Source organism: Oenanthe melanoleuca, chromosome 4 (assembly GCF_029582105.1).
Source record: "Oenanthe melanoleuca isolate GR-GAL-2019-014 chromosome 4, OMel1.0, whole genome shotgun sequence".
NCBI classification, from domain to species: Eukaryota; Metazoa; Chordata; class Aves; order Passeriformes; family Muscicapidae; genus Oenanthe; species Oenanthe melanoleuca.
This window is the reverse complement of record NC_079337.1, coordinates 23,377,240-23,403,214: the sequence shown is the minus strand read 5'-3', so window position 1 is coordinate 23,403,214 and position 25,975 is coordinate 23,377,240. Positions and strand designations below refer to the sequence as shown.

Genomic DNA, 25,975 nt, shown 5'->3' with positions numbered 1-25,975 from the left:
GAACCTAAGTTTTTAAAATCAAGTCCAATAAAATTTCTTCCAGTTTCAAACCCAGTAAACACGAACTCGTCTGAAGCCTGAGTCAGAGAAAGTGCTGTACTCTGTAGAAGATTTTAAAACTCAGTTTTGGCACTGACATGTCATTTCAGTTGTTACTTAAAAAAAAAAAAAAAAAAAAAAAAAGAAAAGAAAAAAATATAGTAATCCCCTAAAGTAAGACATCATTTGATAAGGAAGATAGAAAACCCCAAAAACTTCCCCAGGAGATGGATTTAAATCCTCTCAAACAATTCTAAGTTTTGAGCTGTGGATAAAGACACAAATGACTCCATTCTTCACAAGATGCTCTGTTTAATATAATAACACCCATAAGGTTAGGACATGTTGCTAGCAATTATATGATGCTGGCTAGACAATATTTGAAAAAACCTTATCCAAGGTGGTGAGGTTCCTGGGGTTTTCCTGCAGAGAGCTCCCAAGTCCCCAGGAGGGCTTCTGCTCACTGTGAGGGAGCAGCAGCACTGGAGGCCAAAACAGTGCCTGCCTCCGTGCTGGTTTTTCTTGCCTTGGCAACTGCTGTTTGCACAGCAGTTAATACAGAATAAATGAAATTTCAAAGTGCACATTTCTTGTCTCCCCCCTTCTGTGAAGGGCTGGACTAAGAGGAAATGATTGATAGATTAGAGGAGGGACCCTCCAGAAGAGGTGAAAAGCATGAACATTCTTTCCATTGTTCCCAGAAAAGGTAATGTTCATACAAGAACATGTGGGACACGCTCTTGACCTCACCATCATTTGCTCCCTCCACCCCACTTCCACATGTCCTGGGAAGGACAGGGGCTTGTAGCTGCTCCATGGCAGTAACAGAGTGCCTCATGGCGATGCTCTCTGCTTTATTTTAGATCTTTTGCGGGGACAAGTTAAGAGCTGACCGTCTGCTAATTTTATGCTCTGCGTCCCTGTATACCTTCCTGTTTCTGAAAAGCAGCGTTTGGTGCTGCAGCGAGGTGATGCGTTGGCTGGTGTGGGTGTAGTTCGTAGCGCTGGAGGTTTGATTGCGATCGGATGTGCGCTCAAGTGGAGAAGGTGGATACGAAGAAAGTGTCTTGGGTTGATGGTGGCACTGTGGTATTGAGAAGGGTCAGGTGTGGGAAAGTGCAGCGCAGCCTTCCCGGCTGGACGTGCCCTGGGCTTGGAAGGCGGACATCGCTGGCTCGGGCAGCAGGTCCGGCAGGGTTGGATTGCTGTCCCGCGCCCTCCCAGCTCTGCGGGAATGACGGGCTCTGCACGTCCGAGCGTTTCGGGGAGCTGGAGCGCCTCCCCCGCGTCCCAGAGCGGCAGCCCGGTGTCGGGAGGGGCACGGCGGGGCTGGACCCCCAGCGGGGCTGGGCACGGCAGGAGCCGCAGCCGGGATGGGGCAGTGGGGCTGGACCCCCAGCGGGGCTGGGCACGGCAGGAGCCGCAGCCGGGAGCGGGCACGGCCGGCCCGGGCTGACCCCGCCGGAGAGAGGAGGAACCCGCCCGGCTCGGGGGAAGGGAGGATGGAGGGGACGGAAGGGTCCCCGCCGGGGATGGGGATTACGGGCTGCGGAGGGGCAGCGAGAGACTTGGAGACCACCGAGTGCGAGGGGCAGCAGCGCAGAAAGGCAGGCGGGGCTGTGCTTCCCCTCCCGGGTCCCGGCGCTCCCCCCCGGATGCCCGAGCCCCTCGCCCCGCACCGGCCGGGCTGCAGGAGGAGGAGAGGACGAGGAGGAGGAGGAGGAGGAGGAGGAGGAAGAGTAGGAGGAGACCGGGCGCTTTCACTCCTGCTGACTGCAGAGGCTGAGGCAAAAGACAGCAAAAGGAGGAGGGGAATAAAAAGTAAAGACGGGGGGAGAGAGAGTGAAAGAAAACTAAGCCCAGCTTTTGCCGGTGCTGCTTGGATTGGATCTGGTTTGAGTTTCCTCTCTGCTGGCTTGAGCAGCAAGAGAAGGAGGAGTGGGGGAAGTAACTCTCTCACTCTTCCTCTGAAGCTTTAGCAAACGTGCTGGTGCCTGCGCTGGCGGGAGCTGCCCGGCTGCATTTCATCGCAGCTTACTGCTCTCAGTTTCTAGAGAGCTGCCTGGACTTCTCGAGGACCCGGAGGAAAAAGACATCACAGACCTGACAGTTGCTCACTGCCTATAGACTTGACACATTTTTTGGTTTTTTTTTTTCCTAGGGGATTTTTTTTTAAAAATATTTTTCTCCCGTGTCTCAGAACAGCAGTTCCTTGAGTGGCTTTGAAATCCATTGCTTCCTTAACAACTTCGGGAGATATTTTAAAAACTTCTCCCCCCTCTCTTCTGTTTTCATTATCAAAAAAAAGAGAAAAAAAAAAAAAAAAAAAAAAAGGAAACAAAAAAAGAAAAGGAAAAAAAGTCAATCCTTTTGGGGGAGGGGAGATGGTCGTGCTGATGTGGAATAAGTGCTCCTGCTGTCTCCTCTTACTAGCCGCGGTCCTGATCGTGGAGAGCTCCCAGCTAGACAGCTCCAGCTCCAAGGTGAACTCCATCAAGTCCACCCTGATGGGGGAGGCTCCAACTCAGGCAACCAACAGATCTGCAGGCATCCACCAGGGACTGATGCTTGCTAGCAGTAAGAAGGGCAAAATGCTAGAGCAGATGGGAAAACCTCCCAAGCACTATCACCGGCAAGGAGAGGTAGGACATTGCTTCATTGCTCCAGTGTCTGTCCATCTGTGTGCTGTGTGTAAATAATTGCTAGTCTTCCACTAGCAAACACGTTGTTTTCAGAGCTTTAATGTGCTTAATTTATTAATTTACTTCATTGGGCTTGCCTGGGACAATATGATCTCATAATAGCTGTTAAGAACTGTGCAAGTGGGAGGTTTAAACCATTCGTTTTTCTCTGTAGGGTTAATAACTGATGGAAGAAAAAGCAATCTAAAAACCCATCATCTTCAGCATTTCTTCATTTGACTCCTTCAAAAGGCTTTTGCCAGAAGCAAATGAAGAAATTTCTTGTTAATTCTCAAAATATTAAATGAGTTGAATTTGAATAGGCGAGGAAAACTTGAATTTGAAGTAAAAATTCACAGCAGTGTAACAAACTTGGTTTTAGAAATCACACCTGGCAAGTTGATCTCTGGTATCTTGATCCTTGGTGAGAATAAAAAAGCATGCTATCCCTGTGGCATGGTTTAAGGTACAGTCATTTGTTTAATAAAACAGACAACAAATTCTAAGTTCCTTGTCCAGAATATGCTCTAGTGGTTGTGGAAGTTTTGTTAGATTATGAGAGTTTGAATGTAAAGAAGATAGAAAAGGTTATAGAAAAAAAAAAAAAAAAAAAAAAAAAAAAGAAGTTTAAGGGGGAAAAAAAGACTCTGATTTGCTTGTGCAGTCTTCTTTCCTCTCTACCCTGCCTGAAAACTTGGAAGTCTGATAGAAAATAATCTTCATTCAACTATCTTTGTGCTAAACCATAAAGCAGCATTTTAAGCCATCAGTCCTGTTCTTCCCTTTCAAGTCTTAATGTGGACGGTATGAATGTTGCGTGTTGTGATGTTGAAAGAGGTAGACTTCTTCAGAAAATACAGATTTTATTGGGTATTATTAGTATCTCTAAATACAGCTGCTTTTCATAAGCAACAGTGTAGCAGCAAGAGATCTGACAACATTCAGCACCAAAAAGGCAAAATACTCAATGCCTGAAGGGTCTGTACTTGCTTAAATTTTCCTTACAGCAGCAGAGAAGCTGAAAATTCCAGTAATCCACTGCTAAAGTGTTTCACATCAGCTTCCTAATAATTAAATGTTATAATTTGATTTTGGGTCAGGCATAGTAACGGTAGTGATAGTTTTGTTTTTTGTGTGTGAGACATTTGTTTTTAAACTCCTCCAAGCTTTCTTTCCCTAGCCACCCAACTGCTTTATAATTTACCCAGAATTTGGTTGCCTCTCCTTACCTCTAAGCAAAGTTTAGCAAGAGATGCTGTGATGAAGTTTCATATTACTAAAGTACTGTGCTCTTTTCTAATTCACATTTTACTAATTACTATTTCATTACTATGTTGAATCGCCTTGAGGGGATAGAGGTGCCCAATGCACCTTTTATGTTCTCCTTGGATTTTCTTTTCTTTTCAACATGTTCACAAAATGTCAAAATACAGGTTTTATTTTCCCACTGAGTGTTATCAGTCTCATGAGTTTGTGAGTCTGTGCTGCCCAGCCTTTGCCTTTTGGGTAAGTCTTGTCACCTTCCCTGTGTAAAACACCCTCAGCGCTTCGCTGTGTATTCAGCATAATATTGGGAATAATTGATTATAATTCACCCAGTTCCTGAAAAACAACTTGGTTGTATTTGCAAGATTTGCCCCTATTTTGCCAGCCTGGACTGCTTTTTCTGGGCACTTCTAGTAACTGGCATGAGCTCACGAGGCACACTTTGAGTGAGAGACAGCTCTGTAAATATCTGTAGTGGTAGAAGAGACGTCATGCATGTTAAGATTTTATGTTTGTAATATAAGGAAAGACCCCCAGATAATTGGTGGCTGTGACTCCCAGGGAGTGAAGCCTGACCTCCCATCAAGGGCTGTCAGCGCTGAATTTACCTTCTCTCCCTGAGATTTTGTCCCCAGATCCTGCATGGCCTCACACAGATGTTTGTGAAAATGACACAGATTTGCTCCCAATAATTCTAGATGCTACTTTTGGCCATCCGCCTGAAGCAACACAGTTAATGCAGAGTTGCAATAGAAAGAAGAAAAGAAGGGAAAAGATGAGGAAAAGAAAATGAAAGAGGGTAAAAGAAAAGAGAGGAGAGGAAAGAAAAGAAAGAAAAGAAAAGAGAAAATGTTTTCTCTTTGGTGATACACCCAGCTGTAGGGCTGGTAAGCCGCTGCGTTTTTTAGCAGCGGTGTCACGCATATCAACAAATTTAAGACATGACATTTTCATAATCTTTTTTAAAGTACTCTCTTATTAGGTTAGTGCATAATTTGTTTAGATTATGGGACTTTGCACTGAAGTTTATCATGCCACTTGCAAAAGGGCAGGCCTATGAATTTCTTTCTAAAACAATCTGTTGAATTAGTGGAATTTGTAATGTCTCAAAAGTAAGAGTGTCTTTTATATTTTGGCAACATTAGATGGTGAGTTGAGTGTCTTGTTTACAACTAGGAAATAGTTTTAGCAAGGACCAAGGATATGCAAGTTAAAGAAGAATTAGTATAATTTTGCTGCTGTGAGGGCTCTGAGCTGTGCTTTCAGGTCTGTGCATACACGTGGTAGAAATCACCAAAACTGATGAAAGGACCATCAGCCTACAACCTATTTGCTTTTCAATTATGGTAATTCTCAGGACTAGGAGCAACTTGGGAGTGTTTAATCAGCAATAAATCAACCAATACAATAGTTCATGGCTTATCGGGAGTGTTGATGTTTTTCAGCTGGTAGTTACAGTGCTTCTGCCCAGAAAGGGAAGATCCAGCACTCTTTTTTCAGGCAAAGTTCCAGTTTAAATTAATGAAAATACTCACATGAGCAAAGCAAGCTGATCCAGCTTGCAGAGAGACTGGCGGGGCAAATGTGGATTTTAGTAAGACTTAACATTTTTATGTCTTTCTGAGGAATATTATTTATTTTCTGTTCTTATTCCCTTTACTGCCTTGGATCAGCAGAGAATGAGAAGCACTGATGTGCTAAATCAGTGAGATTTCATTCTCTTCACTGTTCTTTACTGTCACTGCTGCTTTTCCTTTTCTGTGAACTGTTAATGTTTCCCCAATTTCACAGAGAATCAGAAAACATCTACAGCATTTGCACAAGGGAAAATATGCTCAACATTACAGTGCATGCTAATCTAGGTTACTTGGGGGGGGGGGGTGGTTCTGGCGGGGGTGAAGTCAGGATTATATACTGTCAGCTATTTATTTCCTTTCAAAACTTGATTTAGAGAAATGCTTCTAGGGACATCCAACACCTCAGTTCCATGACCTGTGTGTGAAAGTATTCTGGATATATTCCCTCTCTAGGTAAATGATACAGTGAACAAGGAAGTGTTCAGTAATTGGCAGTGAAGATAGATTAATTTTTCTATGTGTTTGTTAGTTCTGTGTTTGGGCAAGGTCTCCCATGTGAGTGCTCTGCTCCACTATAAAGAATACTACCTGAAAGGAGAAATAGAACATATTGTATGGTGTTTAAAAAGCATAGCCATTCCACAGATTCCTGGTTGATGATTTTGTAGCCTCTTTAATTCATTTCACCATCCTTTAGACTTCTTGCCTCTGGGTTTTAGTCCCTTCTCTCCTCTGAGATGTGTCAGTGCTGGGGTTTGCACCCCTTCAAACCACTCAACCACCTTTAATGATCTGGTAGGCTGTGACCTACCAAGCTTTATTTCCAGCTGTGGGTACTATTATCTTCTCCCCTTCCCACCTCCTGGCCACAAGCTGTTGTTTCAGCAAGATGTGTCTCTCGTTCCCTTTGTCCCTTTGCGGCTGCATAGCTGTTTGGGTTTGTGCTTCCCATCAAGACTGTCCCTTCCCCACCAACATGATGGGAGCAGTAGCAATGAAGAAAAGAACTGGGACATCCAGTAGAGGGAACGGGCATATTTGTGGGGCTGACTAAGAGATAATGAGGTCTGGAAAAGGGAGAGAGGAGTGAAAAGCTGGGACAAGTTTTAACGCTGCAGAGGCACAATAGACAGCTGTCAGATAAGCCTTAGTATTCCAAATGCACTCGGTTTAATGTTAAAGATGTGTTTATTTTTTTTTCTAAATTCTATTGCAGCTTGAGCTAAGAGATTTGAGACCACAGAAGCCAAACCAAAGAGGCATTTATTCAAATGACTAATTTGATACTGATCCCATACCTATTAACGCATGGACATACATGTGTTTCTTGGACAGGACACAGTCACCCACAAGGACTTGCTAGAAGATGTTTGGAAGATGCTTTGTAGTGAGTAAAACAGCATGAGATGTAGTAATTGAATGCAGTGCCCTGACAATACTACAATAAAATGTACCAAAGACACCAAAAATGTAACCACAATATCTTAAATAGCTAGCAAGCAAGGCAATAAAAAATATTTCTTCATGGGATTAAAAATAAATTAATTAAAATAACTAGAAATTACACCCAGCAATATCTGCTTTTTTTTTTTTTTTTAATTTAAAAAAATACAGAATTGCCAAATCTGCAGAGGCCACCAGAGAATTAATTCTTTGCTCTTGCTGCTTGATGTTAGAAATCTAGGTGACATACTGGTTTACTGGCAGCAGTCTTGCTAAATAACCTACTGGTTTCTCTCTTAATTGCAAAAAATGGGGTGCAGAGTATTATCTCCTCCCTGGGTCATGCTCAGTGTCCCCTTCAAATTGTTATTATGAACTGACATAATAATATAGAGCAAAAGCTCCTATAAAGTAGCTTTACTACAAGTATTTCCTATTAGCTTTGCAACAATGCCTAGAAGATCTCTAGAACTCTGATGTGCTGCTGGATGTGCAAGTACTTAGGGAGAGTCAGTTTCTATATGGAAAGTCTGTCAGAGCTTAATGACAACACAGAAGATGATGAAGCATGATTACATTTTCCCCTCAGAAAAGTGAGTCTGATTAACTCATTATGTTTGATTAACTGATGCTTTGCAGATGCAAATGCAGCACAAGTTTAATTTTGATCTTAATTATCTCAACGCCGGATGTATCTCGCAAGCACTTTGTATCTCATGGCTTGTCAGTAGAGCCTTTGGTCCCTTTACACTTGTACTTACAAATGCCTCACCCTGGAAATGTCATTCAGGAGGAATTTAGCTCTGCAAAGGAGGAGCCCCATGAAGCTTCTGCTTCTGTTTGGTTTTCCATCACGGCTTTCATCTCCAGGTTTTGTATATCTGCTAATTTTTTTTTAAGTATATCCAAACAAGTTCTTTATATATGTAAAAATGTTAATTTGGGGAACACCTTCAGAGCAGAGAGCTTCCCCTCCTGTGTGTGCTGGCCAAGGTCCCTGCCAAGTTCATGCTACTGCCTGTGTGCACACACTGGTTGTGGCTGGCAGGAATCAGGGTGGGGTGGGACACACCTGGAGCCAGCAGCCCCTGCCTGGCCCATCATTGCCATGGGACTTGTCACAATGTCCTGTGCTGCTGCTGTGGAGCTTTGTGTTGGTTTTGGCACTGCAGTCATGAAATCTTTATGATTGATTTGAGGAGCTGAAGTTTGTATGACACCACAGACATGGTGGAGAAAGCTAGAAGCCATCATTCTGCTTTTCCTGCACTGGTAAAATTCTAATTGTATTAAGAATTTTATAGTTTTTCTCTTTTTTGGTGAAGATAATTTTCTTGAAATCTCTGTCTTTTACTGCTGTGTTCTAGGGGTGTTTCTGGTACTTCTAGGTTGAAACCTGTAGGAAGCTTGTATGAGCTTTGTATGCATGGATGTGAAAAGCCAAGAAGATCAGAAGGTTTGCTTTGCTACTCTTTTAAATTGAATTTTGCCTGCAAAAGTTTTCATTTTCATTAGAGACCATGAACTTCATCTCACCTTTTTTTCACCAAGTATAGGATGAGCATTGGCAATGTCTGCCCCCAAAACATCACTTTTCTTCAGTGTAACTTTTTTCCTTTTTGGTTGAAGGTCAAATGTATTCTAATGGAAATTGTAATGAACATCAAGCAATTTTCAAATTGTAATGAAATGTGGAAATAGATGATTTATGGTACCTCCAAGCTAATTGCAGAATCCTTTGCTCTAGAATGGGCTACAGAAAGTAGTGTTAGAGAGAGAGCAAGATGGCTTAAAAGGATACATATGTTCATACTAAAGGACAGCATAATACTAAATCACAGCAATCTTCAAATAAAATAATGACTTGTTCATCTTGGTTACAGTTTTTTTCGGATCGGCCTTAAATCCGTCTGTGATTTATACATTTGTGTTCACACAAACAGAACTTGAGTTAGGAAAATAAATGGATATAAACACACAGTGGGAACATGGAGTTCACTCATTCAGAATCTATTTTGTTCTTACTAACGGAAAGAGCAGAGCAATGCTAGGAAAAAAAAAAAAGCTTAAAAGTTGTTGGGTTTTTTCCTCCCTCAAAGCACATAAGCACAGGGTTCAGCCCCTTGGGACTTCCTTAAAGCTAAGCTTTGATATGATTGAATTTTCATATGCATAGTAATGAATCTTTGAGACATGCATGTTGCACATGTGTAGTGCAAATGGCACTGGTTTAGCATTTTTAGCAGTAAGCAAAGGCAGACTGCTCTGCACATGCTTGGGAATGAGGTGTTGCTTCACTCTGCAAGCCCTCTGCCTCATTCTCTGTGCATCATGTAAGTGTGAACCAGGCTGTGCATGCTTTTAAAAGCATATTTATCGGTCCAGTGGATGAGAGGACAGGGTTCAGTTCTACGTGTTTTGGCAGCTTGCCTTGAGTAAAGCAGTGACTTGCTGTCAGCATGATCTCTTCTCTGCAATCTGAAATGACTACAGTGGAGATCTCTTAAAGGAACTGTGAACACAATACATCAATGTTGCAGCAGGAATCTTTTATTCTTGGAATCTCATTCTTAGCGGGAACAGCATCAGGGAAAATAGTGCATCGGGTGGGGGAAGATCTCCTTTACTTTTCCTTTTGCACAGATCAAGGTAGATTCCTCAATTTGGTTCATTTTCCGGATTTTTTCTTGCTATATGTTCCTACAGAAAATGGTGCACCTCTTCTTGACAGTCTGAAAAGATTAACATTCTGCTGTGGCCTGACCTATCAGGATTAGTACATACTGCAGTGCACTTACCATATTTATTTGTTTCTTTTCTTTTGGCTTGAAAATGAGAGTGTAGAGCCCTCCCACCCAATTCGTTGTGGACTCAAGATGTTACTTTCTACCTCAAAGAATAAAAATTTATGTTTCTCTCTGTGTTCTGGGGTTTTAGGTTTCCCACACAGAGACTGAGCTGTGAGTCTTTTACTCTCCCTTGGTAGGAGTACTGGGTGGGTACTTCCTTTCTTTCTTTCAAACATCATCTCCCTGTCATTCTTCAGGAGGGAGGGAGGACAGGACATATCGAAGGACATATTTACCAGGCCTGTCATTTTAAAATTTCAGTTTATCATCCACTCAGGTAGCAATAATGACACCATCTGGCTCACATAACCAACCAGTCTGTGTGAGCTGAACACTATGGGGACTGAAAGTTGTTCTTTCAGACCTGTTCAGTTGCTGTTGCTCCCAACAAAACTGAATTTCCATTTGTATGTTATTCACAATCAGTTCCTGTGGTAGGGTGAGACAGTGGGTGTAAGTCAGAATTGGAGAATGAAAATTTTGGGAACTAAAGAAGAACCATGAAAACAGCAGGTTGCTATCCTCTCTTCCACACTTTCTCCATGTGGAGCCAAATGTTGATGGTGTCTCATGTCATCTTCTAGGCAAAGAGGAAAACTGCCTAGGTTTAAAATCTACTTTATAGTTTGGTGGTTGTACTAAACTACTTAGCTGCATACAATGTTTTTGTAATTGTTTAAATAAATATGGAGTTTTTAAACGCTCTTTAGGAATGCTTGTAAACTTCTGTGCTTGGATTTGTCCCCACTGCTATCTTCCAGACATCCCACTCTTCGCCAGGAAAATGGCTTTTTAACAAGAAGAATCCTCTGGAAATTACTTTCTGAGGGGGTCCTGGCCACAGCAGCTGCAACAAATTGCCACTGAACTTCAATCCCAATTGTTTTTTATTGCTAAAAGGATAAGTGACCAAGTGAATACTTGTATTATAGCTTCACAACAGTTTATTAAGTATCAAATTGTAGTATGTGATGTTGTCTAACCAGAAGATTAAGGTTTTCTCTGTGGAGAAAGATTTCTCTCAGACTTTGTACCTATGCATCAGCTGCAAGAGGATGGGAAAGTCCTGCAAGAGGATGGGAAAGTCCTGCCAGTCCCAACTGTTCTGTGGTTAGGCTGGCTTAGGGTTTTCCTGTGCTGGGGCTGGTCAGTGATGTCAGCACAAGCAGAGCTATAACAGCATGAGGAGCTGAGAAGTCACAGCACTGCAAACCATTGCATGTTGGAACTCCTCCTGCTGGGAAAACAAGTCCATGGGGGGCACTTCCTGAGCAAGAGGGTTTTGAGTAGCAGCACAGCTTCAGCATAGCTCAGATTATGCTAACTGGGAAGTAATTTTGGCACGATTTTTCACATAAGCAACACAGAGCCCAGGAAGGTCAATAAAGGATGGATCAAAACCTTGAGATAGTACAGGAGGCATGCTTGTGCCTTTGAGCAGGATCTGGAAAGGAGGTGAAGATCTGCTTGTCCTCCTCTCAGCCTCTCTGCTCTACCTTTGAGGATCTCTCCTTCCCCAGACATGCTGGCCTCACTGTCACTGCTGTAAGTTTGGGACTTGGGTTTGGTTTTGTCCATTACAGTTACCAGGATGATGCCTTTACTTAAGCACTATCCTCTCAAGTTATCAGTGAAGAACAGATAAGAGAATCTTTATTTCAGGCACACATGTGCACTGCAGGTGTGAAGAGAGCTCTTAAATTGTTTATGAGCGCACAAAGCCCCATGAACAAAGAGGGCAGGAAAAAACGTTGTCATTTTAAGGAAAATATGTTTTAAGGCCCTGTTAAAAAATAAAGCCAAAAGAGAACAGCAAATGGGCTGCAGATTGTCTGTGTAAGAGGGATTAGCACCCTGAAAATCGCTCATTTTCCTGTACAGGCTTGTGCCACAGACAGTCCCAGTTAGCCAAGATGCCATTTGACAATGGAGGGGATATCAGGCTCTTGTCTTGGAGAGTTACCTACAAAATCCTCTTCCAATAGGCACACACAGGTGAGTATGATAGCACTGCCTTAAATCTGTTTTAAAGGTTTTAGATGACTAGAAGTCAATGGAGACATGGTACAAATAGCTGTGATAAGGGGTGTGAGTTCCAGGTCTGGGGTGCACTTTTAAATTTAGTGATATTGAAGTCTGGGTCAGAAGGGTCAAGGATGGCTAAAATGAGATAAAACATATTACTTTTTTAACAGTCATGTGAGGATATCTTAATTTGTTTGGAACAGTTTTCAGGTACACTGAGGGTAGCATCCATAATGGTGGTGACAATGCAGTACCCAAACAAAAGTGATGTGACTCAGTCCCCTCCAGCAGATGCACCAAAAATATTTGGCCATAGACACGAGTTCATGCTACTCAGAAATGCTACACTTCAGCTCTTTGCTCTGCAAAATGTGCTGCTTTATTGCTCTTCTTATCCAGAAGAAGTGCCACACATTTCTGCACAGAAAGCCATCTCAAAGGTTTGGCCCTATTTACCAATAGGATGAGTCTGAAATGTATTTATGTACCTGACTCCCTGAATGTTTTCAGTGGGAATTAGGTTTTGCATGCATTTAGGGAGTGGGATCAGGGTCTTTTCCATGCACAAGAGAAATTCAGAGGCAGTCATCTGTCTGAGACTCAGTGCAAGGCATGCTCAGGGACAAGGGCCTCTCTTCTCTTTCATCACCTATGTAAGGTAGCCTGAATTTGGTCATCAGAATAATTTGTTAAAATTATTACAGAAAAGTTAAATCAAAATAGTTTATGCTGCTCCCTCAATGACAAAATAATTATATAAAACATCAGTTATAGATCGGATCTACTGTAGCAGATATGGTTACACTGGCTTTTCTCTCTGGGTTACAGTCTTCATCCAGAGTAACTTCTTTCTTAAATTATCATCTTTTTGTTTTTTTCTTTTTTTTCCTGTAAAACTGGCCAAGGTTGCAGAGATGTTGCAAGGAGAGCTGTAGTGCTTCTCTTTAATGAGCCTCTTCCTGACCCACCCTATGTAAAGCAGTTGACACATCATGTGTTGTGCAGCTGGGATGGCTACCCTGGCACATCTCTCTGATATGTGAACTATTGACTGTGGCATTTTGGAAGCCCTGGTCCCATGCTGTTCTCCAGAGTCGTGTTTAAATCATTTCCCAGATACTGTGGCTATAGGGCTGTAGGAGCAAAAGCTGAAGTGGAATTCAGTAGCTTCTAGAGGACATTTTGTGAACATTTTCTTCTTCTAAAGTTAATTTTAACGGTAAGTTTCACATGTATAATTTTCAGAACAAAGAAATCTCTAATGCTCTTCTTTCCTGACAATATGAGTGAGGCTAAGGCTTCCTTCTTCCTCCCAGCCTACCTCACAAAGCACTCTCTCAATACACAGCCTTAATCATATTTCAGAGTATAATATCAAAGTTAATATTTCAAAACTGCATTTTTTACCAGACTAGTGACAGATCAAAATCAAATTACCCCATTTTTGCTCTTCAAATGCTTGTGCCAGTGAAGCTATAGCTCAAGTACAAAAACTTTAAAGAAAAGGAATTGCCAAGGTATAGCCCATTTTGTAACTGATGAGCATAACTGGTAATTGTTCCAAAAGAAGCAGGACTAAACTGCACATTTCACTATATAGGGAGGCTGTGAGCAAAGCTTCATGTAAACCTTTCAGAACTGATGCTGTTCAATATATTGGCAAATGTTCTGGAAAATGGACACAGAAATTTTTACAAAAATTTATTCAGTACAGTAAGAACTTAAGTTGACCACAAAGAGTTGCAGTAAATGCCAGTATACTGACCACCTGAGAGATAAGTCCCATGGATAAAATTCCATTTCTAGTAGTGTAAAGCAATATATATGGTAACATGTGGCAATTTGACACATATAGTGATTACCTCTAATTTAGAGTCAATTTAGCTGTCTTCCATGGTGAAGCAGGAGCAAAGAGACAAAAATTAAATACTAAAACCATCATTTTTTATCAGTGTCATAAGTAGCCCAGCTTGTTGCCTCAATTTATCAGGAAACTTAAGCATTTCTGGTTCAATGTAAGCATTTGAGTTTTGTGTACTTCTGTTAGAATATGCATAGACAAATATTATGCAAAAACTGGACTACTGAGCTGAAGCTAATCCTTGGATCTATGACAGCGAGCACTGATTTTCATATCCTCACCAAAGTCCATGGATGTCAGTGTTAACACTCCCATGAATGCCAGTGTGGCTTTGTTATCCACACTTTCTAGTCAAAATGTTAAATAATCCAAGGAGATTGCTGCAGCAAATGGAAAACATGACTACATGACTACAATGAAAAGGAAATGGAAAAAAGAAGAAAGAGGCAAGGAGGCTTAGAACAGATTTATGAAGTATGAAGGATACACAAGTCAGTGGAGACTTTTCAAAGATTTTTGCTAAAATGTAATCTTAATTTACAGAAGCAAATACTACCCAAAAAAGGTAAGATTTTCAAGTCATTCATTACTCAGAATGAAGGTTTTTTGGGGTTGGTGGTCTTTTTGCTTTTCTTTCTAATTTTCTCAATTTTGCTAATGAGTAAGTCCTTCCCTTGCAAATTAGCATTATACAGAGGGCTGAGCATCTTCAAATTTTTGAAAAGTCCAGTGTTTCCAAAATTGTTACAGTTTTGATGGAAACTACTCTGTTGCTGGGAAAGTACAGGGTTGGTTGACTCTGTCTACAAATAGATACAAAAAGCTGAGGATGAAGTCAAACTCTAATAATCTTCTGTTTTATCTCTGAAGTCAATTTGACTAGAGATTTTAGGAGACTAAATGGAATTCACAGTGTTGCAAGTGCTGGTATATATGTGTGTTTGTGTGCATCTGTTTCCCTGCTTTCACCAGATCCTTCTCTCCATCAGGCAAAAGTTGGAGTTCACAAAATATTTTGTTCCTTCTGTTGTTTTCCCCTTGTGAGAGTCTCTGGTCACCATCTCTCACTTAATGAGTATTGATAGTATTAAGAAAAATTTGTTAAACCCTCCTTTGATCTTCCATCTGCAAACTCCCAGAAGAGTTAAAAGCCATGGTTAACACACATTTAAATACTTTGGCATTCAAACTTGGATTCCAACCATCCAGGTTCAGCAAAAACTTGGCAGAGCTGCTGCCTCTCCCCTGTGCTTGAGAGCAAGGTGTGACATCTTGTGACCAGTTGGTTGATGTGAAGACACTTGATGCATTTATGGCTAATGCAGTACATGAATTTTGATAGATGTGACCATGTCCAGTCTGCTTCCTTCTCTAAAGCAGACATGGAAAGGAACTTGTTATCCTGAAGCATTGTGCTTGCTAAAATCTTTTTTGCTGGTGAAAAAAATCCCAGGTAATGTATGTATTTGTTAGTTCTGCTGTTTTTGTGCCTATGGGATATTAGCTACCTGAGAACAGCATTTTCAATGGCTGTGTGAAATAGTATTTACAAGGGCCAAAAATGCTTTGTTGGTTGGACTTTAAGCATAATATTTGGTTGGCTCAGTCATCAGTTATGCTAAATTTTTATGGCATTGATTCAACAAACCTGTCAGTGTCATCTGAATTTCCCTATCATGTAAAATGCTCCTCTTTGAGACAAATATATGATATTTTAAGGAACTAAAAACTTTGGGAAGGTGATAACATAGATGACCTATCCAAACATTTACACAATGGGAAGTATTTTTAGAGAAGTGAAACACAGAAGAAATTAAATGTCATGAAGTTTAATAGGAAGTGCACAGGCTGAATATGATCCTGCCTAAGTCAATATGCCTTTAAACAGCGGTTTTTCTAAACTTGCCTTGGAATATTTTTATTTTTAAAGATGCATACCTAACATAAAAATTATTGGAATAAAAAGAATCTGCTTTTTTCTTTTGAATTGTTCAATGTGGAAAAAAAGGGTGGCATTTTCACAATTGATACAGTTCTGAGCAGAACAATATCATAATTTATTGCAGAAAGGAAGAATATTTGTTTTGAGAACCTGCATTTGCTCTTGAATCAGCTTATGCTGCATTTATTTTGTATCCTTCTCAGCTTTCATGCTCTCTCATCCATCTTTTTCTAATATTACATTAAACTCTTGAGTGTATAGAAAGTTAGGTTCCCAGGACTCTGAATTAGACTGGAACTCAATTCATCTGACAGACTTTTCAAACTGGGACTGTAATTCCCAGTTCATTTAGATACTTAATGATCATTCAGTCTTCTGTCTGTGTTTCTACTCGCTCACTCACTTTTTACGCAGTAGGAGTCAGTCAATCTTCAGATCAGAAGCATATGGTACCCCTCCAGCAGACAAACATTTTCCACCAACATTTTGAAGAGAATGAAAATCTAAATAAATAACCCCCAAGGCTGAAAGCAGCCTATTCACCAAACAGTAATTCCACAGGAAAAATAAATGTTCAGCAAAGTGATCTTTCATTTGAAAATTGGATCCAGACTCTACAAACTGAGAAGGGTGAGCAACTGTGTCATATGTGGTGCAATGCAGTTTGTCTGCAAAGTAGGCTGCCACAAGGTACTGATGTTCTGCTTACGGGGAAATGCAATCTGGGCAAAAATTAAAACAGTTTGTTTGTCAGCAAACTGTTGAAATCATGGTACCATGAACGTTATCCCTCAGGAATTATAAATACTTAATGCCTATGGACCATCCACCAGCTGGTTCAGAACGATGCAATTCAGGACAGATTCATCTTTCAGCACTTTGTTTTGAAAATGTAGATTTCTGTTCTTTGAAGAAAGATGGTAAAATCATTATGTCTGAAAGGCAAACAAAAATTAGTCTTTTAGGAAGGTCAGACACATAGTTCCATGTTTGTCTTTTGCTCTAATATTGCAGTTTCTTGGTAAGTTAATCATTGCTGCCTTGTCTTTTTGCAAGGAAAATAATTCACTTCTTCCATGGAGCTACCTTTAGTAGTAGTGGTATCTTATTGAGGATGGAGGGAGGAAAGGAGGGAAAGCAGTGTAAGACTTAAGGGCCAGTAATCCTGTCAAAATGAAGTGTTATAACTCACTTGCCTCTTCAAGCAGCCATGTGAATTTGAAATCCAAGAGTTCTTTTCTAAAAAGAAAAATCACTGTAAGCTATTATAACTTGGAAAACCTCATTTTTCCTGAGTTGCACTGATTTTTTTTCCATCTCTGAGAGTCATCTCAATTGAAAGGAAATTTCAACAATGCAATAATTGTAAGTTTGTGATATTTATAAGAGCTAAATCCAGTGTCTTTGTGCTTCAGGCTAGCTGAATTTGTGCTTAAATTGATTTAGCAAGTGACCAGTCAGAAAAAGATTTTAAGAGATTTCTACCTTTAAATACTTAAAAAATTTTAGCCAAGGATATCATTTTAGGGGTGGTATAGTAAAGACAATATCTATAATTTTCCTACAGTAATAGCATATGCTAATTTGATTTTTTTTATTATATATTACTTATATGTCTGTACATATGTGAATTCATACTAAGACCATTTATCATATGTGGATTAAGCAGAAAGTTTATAATTTATTTTCTTGTTTTTTTTTGCTGATACTGTACTGTATTAGAACTGCTTTTGCAATCTCTAGTATCAGGAAAAGGGAAAACACCATAAAAGAAATTCAAGAAGTATTCAGATCTTGTTAGGGGAAAAAAATCATTAAAGAAATTAGGTCTTTTGAAAACTAAATTATTCACTATTTTAAAATTAATTATTCAGTCCTATTCAATGCTCAAAGCATAGCAAATTTTTTCTAAATAGTTTTGAAGGTAAGGTTGGAGTTTGGAAGTAAAGTAAAATTAATATAACACAGGTTGCTTTAAAAATGGCATAATGTGTTTCATGTGTATTTTTTTCCAAAGTTTAAATTTAGTCAGTTCACAAACGAGATGAGAATTATTCTATCTCTTGGAGATTAAACCTTTCCTGAGATCAGGCTGTGCACTTTTTCTGGTTCACTCATTACCAATAGTAATGTTTTTGTGATTGCCTTTTGGTCAAGAACTTTGCTGTTTATGCACATTTTAGAAAAGATTATTGTCTGATTCAGGTTAATAGGTATGATAAATGAGAGGAAATATTTACTGTGTTACAGAAATTCAGAAAACAGCTGATTTTAGTTTGATCTGATGGCACAATTTAATGTTATCCCTTACTTCAGCAACCTGATTTCAGGTAGAAAGACTAATTAAGGCATTTGTAGCACAAGGCTAGTATTTCTTGGGTTAAAGAAGCATAAACTAATTCAACCTTGAAGGGACTGCTTTGACTAAGGTCTCCTCTCCAAAAATAACCACAGTAATAATAAATGTAACACTGATCTCATAGAGCTGTGCAAAAAATTTGAATTGTTAAATACTACTGATTCCTTGGTACTACTTGTCAAATTCCTGTGGAAATTAGTGGGAAATTACAAATTTCCACCAACAGCAAATCTGGCCCTGCAAATAACTTTGTATTCTTTTAATTTTTTTTATAATTTTGAACAACAATGGCACAAAACAAACCTGCATTAATTCTCTCCTCTTGTAAGTGTGCATCTTGGCATATCAGACATCTAGCAGTAGTTAGCAATGCCAGCCAGCCTTCAATTTTATATAAAGTTGTATGTCAGTTGAAAGGGCCCTACAAATATGTGTTGTCTTTGTCCTACCCCTCAGCTTTCAAACATGGCTATAATGCTTGTTTGCTTATATGAATGGATCTGTAAGCTGGTGTTTCTGTCCTGTGCTTGTCATGAAAATTCTTTGGAAAAACTCGGTTATACCGAATTATTTCTAAACCACTTCCTATTTGGTAAGGTAAGGATGGGATTGATAAAACAAAGAAGCGTTCATTTGATGTGTGGTTTTGTGACTCACTGCGTAAAACTATTTATGCTGTGTGACTCCAGTAGGTTTTCAAACAACATCAAGGAAATATTTATTGGCACTGCTGTTTTCGTGGCACTGAGAAAAGAATAAGTAAGTGTAAAGGAGCAGCTGTTTGAAGTTCTAGGAGAATTTAAATCCCATATTTTCCAACAATGTGAATGAGTCTGCATTTGAATGCTAAACCAGAAAGGTTTATGGTGCATATGGTACCTATTTGAATTTTTTAAATGTCTAATTTCTGCTGTGGAAATGGAGGCCAGCTTGAGTTATTTATTGTGGGATGCAGAAGGAAATCACGACCCTTTGCAGGGACATGTTAGAATCCCTGCACCATTCAGCCAGTTTTCTCCTGTCACACCTACTTAAATTTTCAAAAAGAAGCTTTAATGTATTGAGTGTGCTCTGGATCTTACTAGCTCCGAGCACTTATGACAGCTTTCAGAGATTGCTGGTGGCTCCCAGTAGATTGTAATTCTAGAAACAGGAGCCTGATGCTAAGCATCCCCACCTGTTCCCCATTATTTTCCTTCAGAAGAAAACAATGCAAGTATAAGATTACATACTAATGGAACCCATTTTCACTAAATAGGTACATTTGGTCACATGTTATTTGGTGGTCCATAAAAGAAAAAGAGGAAAATAGTATGCAGTTTTCAAAAGGGAGAAGCAAATAAAACTTAAATTAAGCATTTCCTAACTAGGATAGCTAAACCAAATTCTTCCATGGCAGGTATACCAATATGTAAGTACATACAGGTTGCTTGTTGGAATACCTGTGTTTTCAATTTGATTTGTTGTCATATCCTAAAAGGCTTTGGACTTCATTCATCTCTTTGTAAATCCACAATAGAGCTATATTTGAACCTTTTTGGCATTTGCACTGAATTCCTATTTCTGCTTTGCTTAAAACAATGCAGGTCTCATCTCTAACCAAGGTTTCTCTACTGCCCCTCCGTAGGAAAAAATTATAAGCAGATACAGCACGGTTATAATGATACTTGCAAATTAAGTAGTTGTTTTTTATATTCTCTTTTCATTTGCCATACTCCAGCAGGGTCCCATGTTATATCTCTGCTATATAGTCATGTGACATATATCTAGATAAGTAAAAAAATGTATACAATGAACTCATCACAGCTTTTCTTATAGGTATTAGCATGTGCAATGGCAGTACATTTTTCATCCTCTAAATTGTATCTATATATCTGCTTCTTAGCACTTCTTGTTGCTGTTTTTCCTTTTGCTGGTATATTATTCCAAGACCATTCTAAAAAAGCAACTTTTTATTTTTTTTTACAGTTTTTTCCTGCTTCTGTTGCTTGGTGATTCTTCTCTGAGAATCACATCAGACTGCTGGTAGCCTTTCAATAGGCCTGCTTCTTGCAAACTCTTCAGTAAAAAGTTGTGGGTTTTTTGAGATAATACTTTTTGAAGCACATTTCCTGATTTTTGCAAGCAAGGTTCAGCAGCTAATTGAATGGCAGCAAATTAGAGGTGACTTTACCCACTTCTTGCACCTTTGGGGGGATGAGGTGTTATTAGCAGTGTTTCTTTGCTGTGTTCCTGCTTGGGAGACAAACCCTTCAATCAGTAATCCCATCTGAATGAATGGGGTCACATGTATAGGACACTGTAGCTACTTAAAGTCATTTTCTGGAGTAGGTTTGGTGACTGTATGAGGCAGCCTAAATGGAAGTACTGTCTCAGCCATAATTATCAATGGAGAAAGACTTAGGATCAAGCCTTTAATCTGGTATATTCTCTCAGATATGTTTGTTCTGTAGTATTGGACTGGATTCTTAACTCTGAAACTGGAACTTTTGCACAGAGGAAGCAAAAGTAGATTTATGGAGTGCACTATAGCTGTTTTTTCTGAATGAAGTACTGCTCTAATGACATATGTTCAGGGACTAGGTTTGTCTAAAATCAGATTATTTAAGCTTTTAAGAGTTTCATTTCAGATGTTCCAAATGGATTTTGATGGACATTGTCAGACCATGACATTACTCAGTACGTAGGTGAGTGGATGTGGTGTTTCAGAAAAATTGACAGACATGGTCTTAGCTTTTCTGTGATCAAAACAAAGCATTTCTAGGTCTCTTTTCAAGTGTGTCCAGGTCGCTTTAAAATAACTGAAAGTGATTGCTTCCAACCAGCAGAAGATTTACATTTCATAGTTTTTCTTCTGTCACCTATTGATGACAGGGGCTTCAAATCTTTTCTCATGAGCTAAGTCTGTAATGACTAAATCTATTGTGAAGGTCAGAGAAACCATGGGATCACTGTGAGGACCACTTACACTATGGAGTAATTACAAGATGATGGCTTTTTAGCCTTTTGATTTACCAAATAACTTTAAAACTTCATTGTGATTTTGGCTGGGAAACCCCCTTTGTTGGCCAGACACGAAGTTTCCATTTGTTTACATCAGGTTTTTTCTCACAGAGGAGATGATAGCAGTGCTGCATTCAACATGTAAAAGCTCTCTGGCAGGATGGGTGCCTGCACCCAGCCTGGTGAGTGCTGTGCAAATAGCTGTACTGTTATTCATGGAGCTTGCTAGCAAAAACAGTGATCTGGGAGAGTCATGAGCAGGGCTCTGCCTAATGGAGTCTCATTTAAACCACAGCTTGCTGCTTCTCGTTTGAACCTCTCAAAAGTCTTCCTTGAGTTATACTTGATAGGAATGATAAGGGTACTACTGTACATTCCTCAGCAAATCTGTAACACACAGGGTGTTTTTTCACTTAGATATGTATTTACATGGAAGCTGGGCCTATGGCAGTCTTGTTTCCAGACCAGATGTACTTTGACTTGGCGACTCCAAGATCATAAACTTTGATTTTTGGTGTATTGTAAACAACTGTGCCTTAGCCATGAGTAAAAAGCAGCTGACACTGAAAAGAAATGAGGAAAGAAATTCAGCAAATGTTTGTATAAATAGCTGAAAGAGGTGCTGGGGAGGATCCAGGCATTTGTATTTTGCTCTTAGCATGCACTCCCCACTGGCCATCACTCTTCAAATGGCTGGGTCTTAGTGCTGTGACAAATCATTTCCCTCCTGCTAATGCTGATATTTGTCAGTGCCTTCCATCTCCCTTAATGGAGTTTTATGATGAAGACTTAAAACTACAGCAGAGGAACAGGTCAATAATTTCAAGGGTGTGTGTGTAGACCAGCTTTATCCTCTGTTTAAAGAAAAACTAATTGCACTAGGATGGTTTTTTTGTTGTTTTTTTTTTTTTTTTCCCCAGGTCTCATGATTAAGCATGGTAAGTTTGTTAATACAAGATAAGGAAAAATAAGAAAATATTTGGAAAGGGATGGTTTGGAGCAGAATGCTTATGTTCTCTCAGAATGCATTAGAAAAATATCAAAGTAGCAATGTAGTTGTATTTTTTGTTCAAGAAATATTTTGAAGTATGCATACTTCATCAGGCCCTAACTGATGGACTTATGACATGTTTTTCTGAGGGACTTCTCACTATCCATGCTCATACTCTTTCACACAGTCTGCCTCTAGGCTTCAGCCTGATTGCATTGGTTTAACTGAGGAAAAATAATTTTTTATTGAATAAACCTGGATAAATATACTTAGATTAAATCTTTGTAAGCACACTATGTGCTATTTAAAGCTTGAGCTAAGTATTGAGTAATTAATGCACCCTATTCTTGCAGCTGAAAATAGCCTGACTCCCTTAAACCAAGTATTTTGACTGATCATTTATTTATACTGACAAAGTTTACCTCTCTAAAATACAGTATCTCCTGGCTGTTAACCCTTTAAGATAAGCACTGACTTGCCTTTGGGCTAAGACCTTAAGTGACATGCTTAAGTAAAGTCCTTTGGTTAAAATGAGAACAGTGCACCAAAATGACCAGTCATGAGTTTTCAGGGAGAAATCAGCAGCAAGGCTGTGCCCCAGTGCCTCAGTTTAGAGAGACCCTCTGAGTAGACAAAGTGCTGGTTGCTCCTATCTCATATGAACCTTTGAGCTGGTTTCAAGGAAAATCCACCAGATTTAGAAAACACTCTAACTTTCAAACAGTGGTACTTGGTTACTTTATGGGCTGATTTTTCTACTTGGGAGAAACTTCTTAGGACAATGGGAATTGAGAATGAGTGGTCTGTGGAAAAGGTGTTTTGGGTTTTTTTCCCCCATGTTTTTTCACAAAACATGCAAAGACTCAGGTGAATTTAGTCACTTGGGTATGCAGAGAGCTGCCCAGTGGGTTTTGCAGCTCTTTCAGCAGAGCAGGTGTGTAACCACCACTGATCTATGAGTTGGTTCAGTGCAGGTGGAGAGAGATCCTCAGATCCTTTAGCTCATCAGAGCTAAAGACATGGCCCAAAGGGAAATGTGCTGTCTTGTTGTTTTAATTCCAATGTATTCTGAGCAGTCCTGTCTCCTGGAGATTTAAGGAATGGGAATTGCTTGACTTGGGAAATACTCTTCTCATGACTAAGGAAAACCACCTAGTGTTCATTACTTTTCTGTCATGAAGTACTTTTCATTCATGTCAAGCTAGTCTTTTTCTGCCTCCTTGTCATGCAGGAAAATAATCTGTTGCCCAATAGGTGAATCACACTTTGTGTACAGTAAACTATTACAAATGTGCTTATGTTATCAGAAGCATAAGCATGTAAATAACATTAAGTGTTTGAGTAACTTCACCACTGCTAGTTGAACTATCCAAGACTTAGTTATAAATATTTTTATCTGTCTAATTCGAATTCTTTTTTTCCCCTCTGGAGTGTCATGTGAAGTATAGGGAAACAAGTCTTATCTCCATATCTCCCATATCTTCCAGCAAACACTCTAGCAAAAAGTAAGGAAGGAAATCTTCTTTACTCATAATCACATAACCATGCTCAATGTTTGGCTTCAGCATGAAGTTTAAGGAAAACTCTACACATAACCATGCTCTAAAAGTTTTTTGCCAGTTGTTAAATAGACTAAGTTTGTCTGTAAAACATGCTTAAAAAAATAAAGTTATTTCTCTAAAATACGCTTCCATGGGGATCACTCAAAAGTAGGATGTATTTTTTCCTCCTTGGCTGGTAAATGTGGCCACCTTGATTTGTGTTTCTGTCTCTGTAAAGGAGATAATTGTTACAGTCACTATCGCTTATATTTAGCATATCTGAAAAGAAGGGTACAAATTCAGAAAAAAAGAAATAATCTTGCAGTTAAATGAATGATTTCTGTAATGTGTACTTCTTACGTGCCCTTGGCACAGCAAGCCATTTATACTCCACTACCTTGGGTCCATCTGCTTAAAAGAAAGAAGAAAAAAGAAAAGGCAAACAAAACCAATGAAGTAAAACACTTGAAATTTTTTCTACCCCTGTTGGTTTTGCTGTGTAGGCTATCTAGCAGGTGAAGAACTGATCATGGACAATTTTGAGAAAGCATAGCTCCTAGACACTGCCTCTGGGCAAGGTTGCAATGCCAACAAGAGAAGTTCAGATACAGGATGACTCTCTGCAATCCAGGGCATATAAATGTGAAAAAATCCTGCTAATGAAGCGTGCAGTACCCTGGGGGATGCAGCTCATGCAGAATAGAAGTTGTCAAGAAGGTGGTGCAATATTACCATGGTTCCTGCTTCTTTGCCTTTCCTAACAAGAATCAGATATACACGGAAGTTTTCACTACAATAAAGTTGTGAGAGCTAAAAAGAAGTATCAGGTTGCTGCATCTGGCTTAGCTTTAGAAGTGGAAATATAGTAATGGGATAAATGGAAGGGCCACCCACTATAAAGTGTGGGTGACCAGTATAAGGAAAAAGTACCCCCCCACCCTTTTAATGCTTATTTATTCCAAAGGCTGTTACAAAGAAATTACTCTTAGTCTGATGTAGTGCCAAACATAGGGATTAAACTTTTTAATGACTTTTTGTTGACTAACATCCAAGACATCTAGGAAAAAAACTCCACATAAAGAATATTATTTTCAGACAAGAGAACAGTGCTTGAAAACATAAGTTCAGAAGATAGGATAAAAGGTAGCAGGGAAGAGGATAAATGCATGTCTCAGCAGCAGAACAGTTTATTTTGAGGGTGGAGAACAGATTTAGAGCTAATTCCATGTTAAATGCCAGAATTCTAGGTAATTGCTTGCTGACAATGACTAGAATAGGACAGTGTCCATTTTGGCTTGATTCAGAAATTGGGTAGGATTATTCTTCTTTCTTCCTTCCTTTCCTTTCCTTCCTTTTCTTCCTTCTTTTCTCTCAGATTAGGTGTGGGTTTTTTCCCAACAAATTAGATATTTTCTGAGATCCTACCATTCTGTCTCTTTTGTGTTATGGTCCCTAGCACTGAGGGAAGTCTTGCTTGAGGATGGAAAGGGGCTCATAAGATTGAGAAGAGGGTGTAGTCAGAGCACAGTGTCTGGAATGAAAGATGGTCCCCCAGTGACTATTGAAGACTGAAGCTAAGAGCAGTCTCTACTAACTCAGGGGCTGCAGACACAAATGTAGTCTGAAGCCACCCTGTTCTTTCCTCCTGGACTGCATGTGCATACTCTCTCTTCTGAGAATTGGGGTCTGGGTTTGTTTGAATTAATAGTGAAGTCATTACACTATGTAAATATGTTAGTCTTCATCTGGTTTTACTCACAAGCTATTCTTGCCTTGCTGTGCTGTTCCTGTTTTCTTGTTTGTGCAAAATTAACCAGGAGCATTTTAAAAGAAAAGGGGGGGGAAAGGGTGAATAGTGTTGAAACCTTGATTGCTACGTTATTTGCCACAGGCTGAAGTTTGGTAGGCAGTTCCAACTTAATCATATAATAAGAGTACAATGGCATTTTTAATGAAGCTTTTAGGGATCCTTTCCCTTTGTCATCTTTGGCCTTCTTTGAGTAAACTGTGATAATTTGCCTTAATAGCCCAGTATTATAATTTTTCATTTTACTCTTACTAAGGAGTTAGCTGAGCAGCAGTATGAGTCTAAGCACATCACAGAGGTTGCCTGTGCCCCCAGGGGGCTGTGACCAAGTGTTTTCCCAGAACAGGTGTTTTTTTCCAGGTCTGCCACTGCGTAAACACTGCTGGCTCCTCATCCACACACCACTTCTCCTAGAATGAGTCAGGATGAGGAGCTGCACTCTCATACTGTAATTCTTCCTGTTGCTATGGAAAGGAAAGCCCCAAGCTGCATTATTGACTTGTCCCATTTCTCAGTCTCATTCATGCAGACAAATTGTAAAAACTGAGCAAATACTTTTTTTGTTTCTTTCTTTTTTCTTAAAACTCATGG

At 39.7% G+C, this 25,975-nt stretch overlaps 1 protein-coding gene across 2 annotated transcripts in view; it reads left to right on the top strand.

Moving 5' to 3' along the window:
- Positions 1-664: 664 nt before the first annotated feature.
- The window catches only part of DKK2 (dickkopf WNT signaling pathway inhibitor 2), a 41,339-nt gene continuing 16,028 nt past the window's right edge, over positions 665-25,975 (top strand). Inside the window, exons 1-2 of one of the 2 annotated variants that reach the window (XM_056490580.1) lie at positions 665-745; positions 2,473-2,681. In XM_056490580.1, the coding sequence (XP_056346555.1) occupies positions 715-745; positions 2,473-2,681 (240 nt within the window). In that variant the 5' untranslated portion in view covers positions 665-714. Of the gene's footprint in view, positions 746-1,807; positions 2,682-25,975 lie in introns of those variants that run through there. The other variant, XM_056490579.1, reaches the window with a different exon arrangement.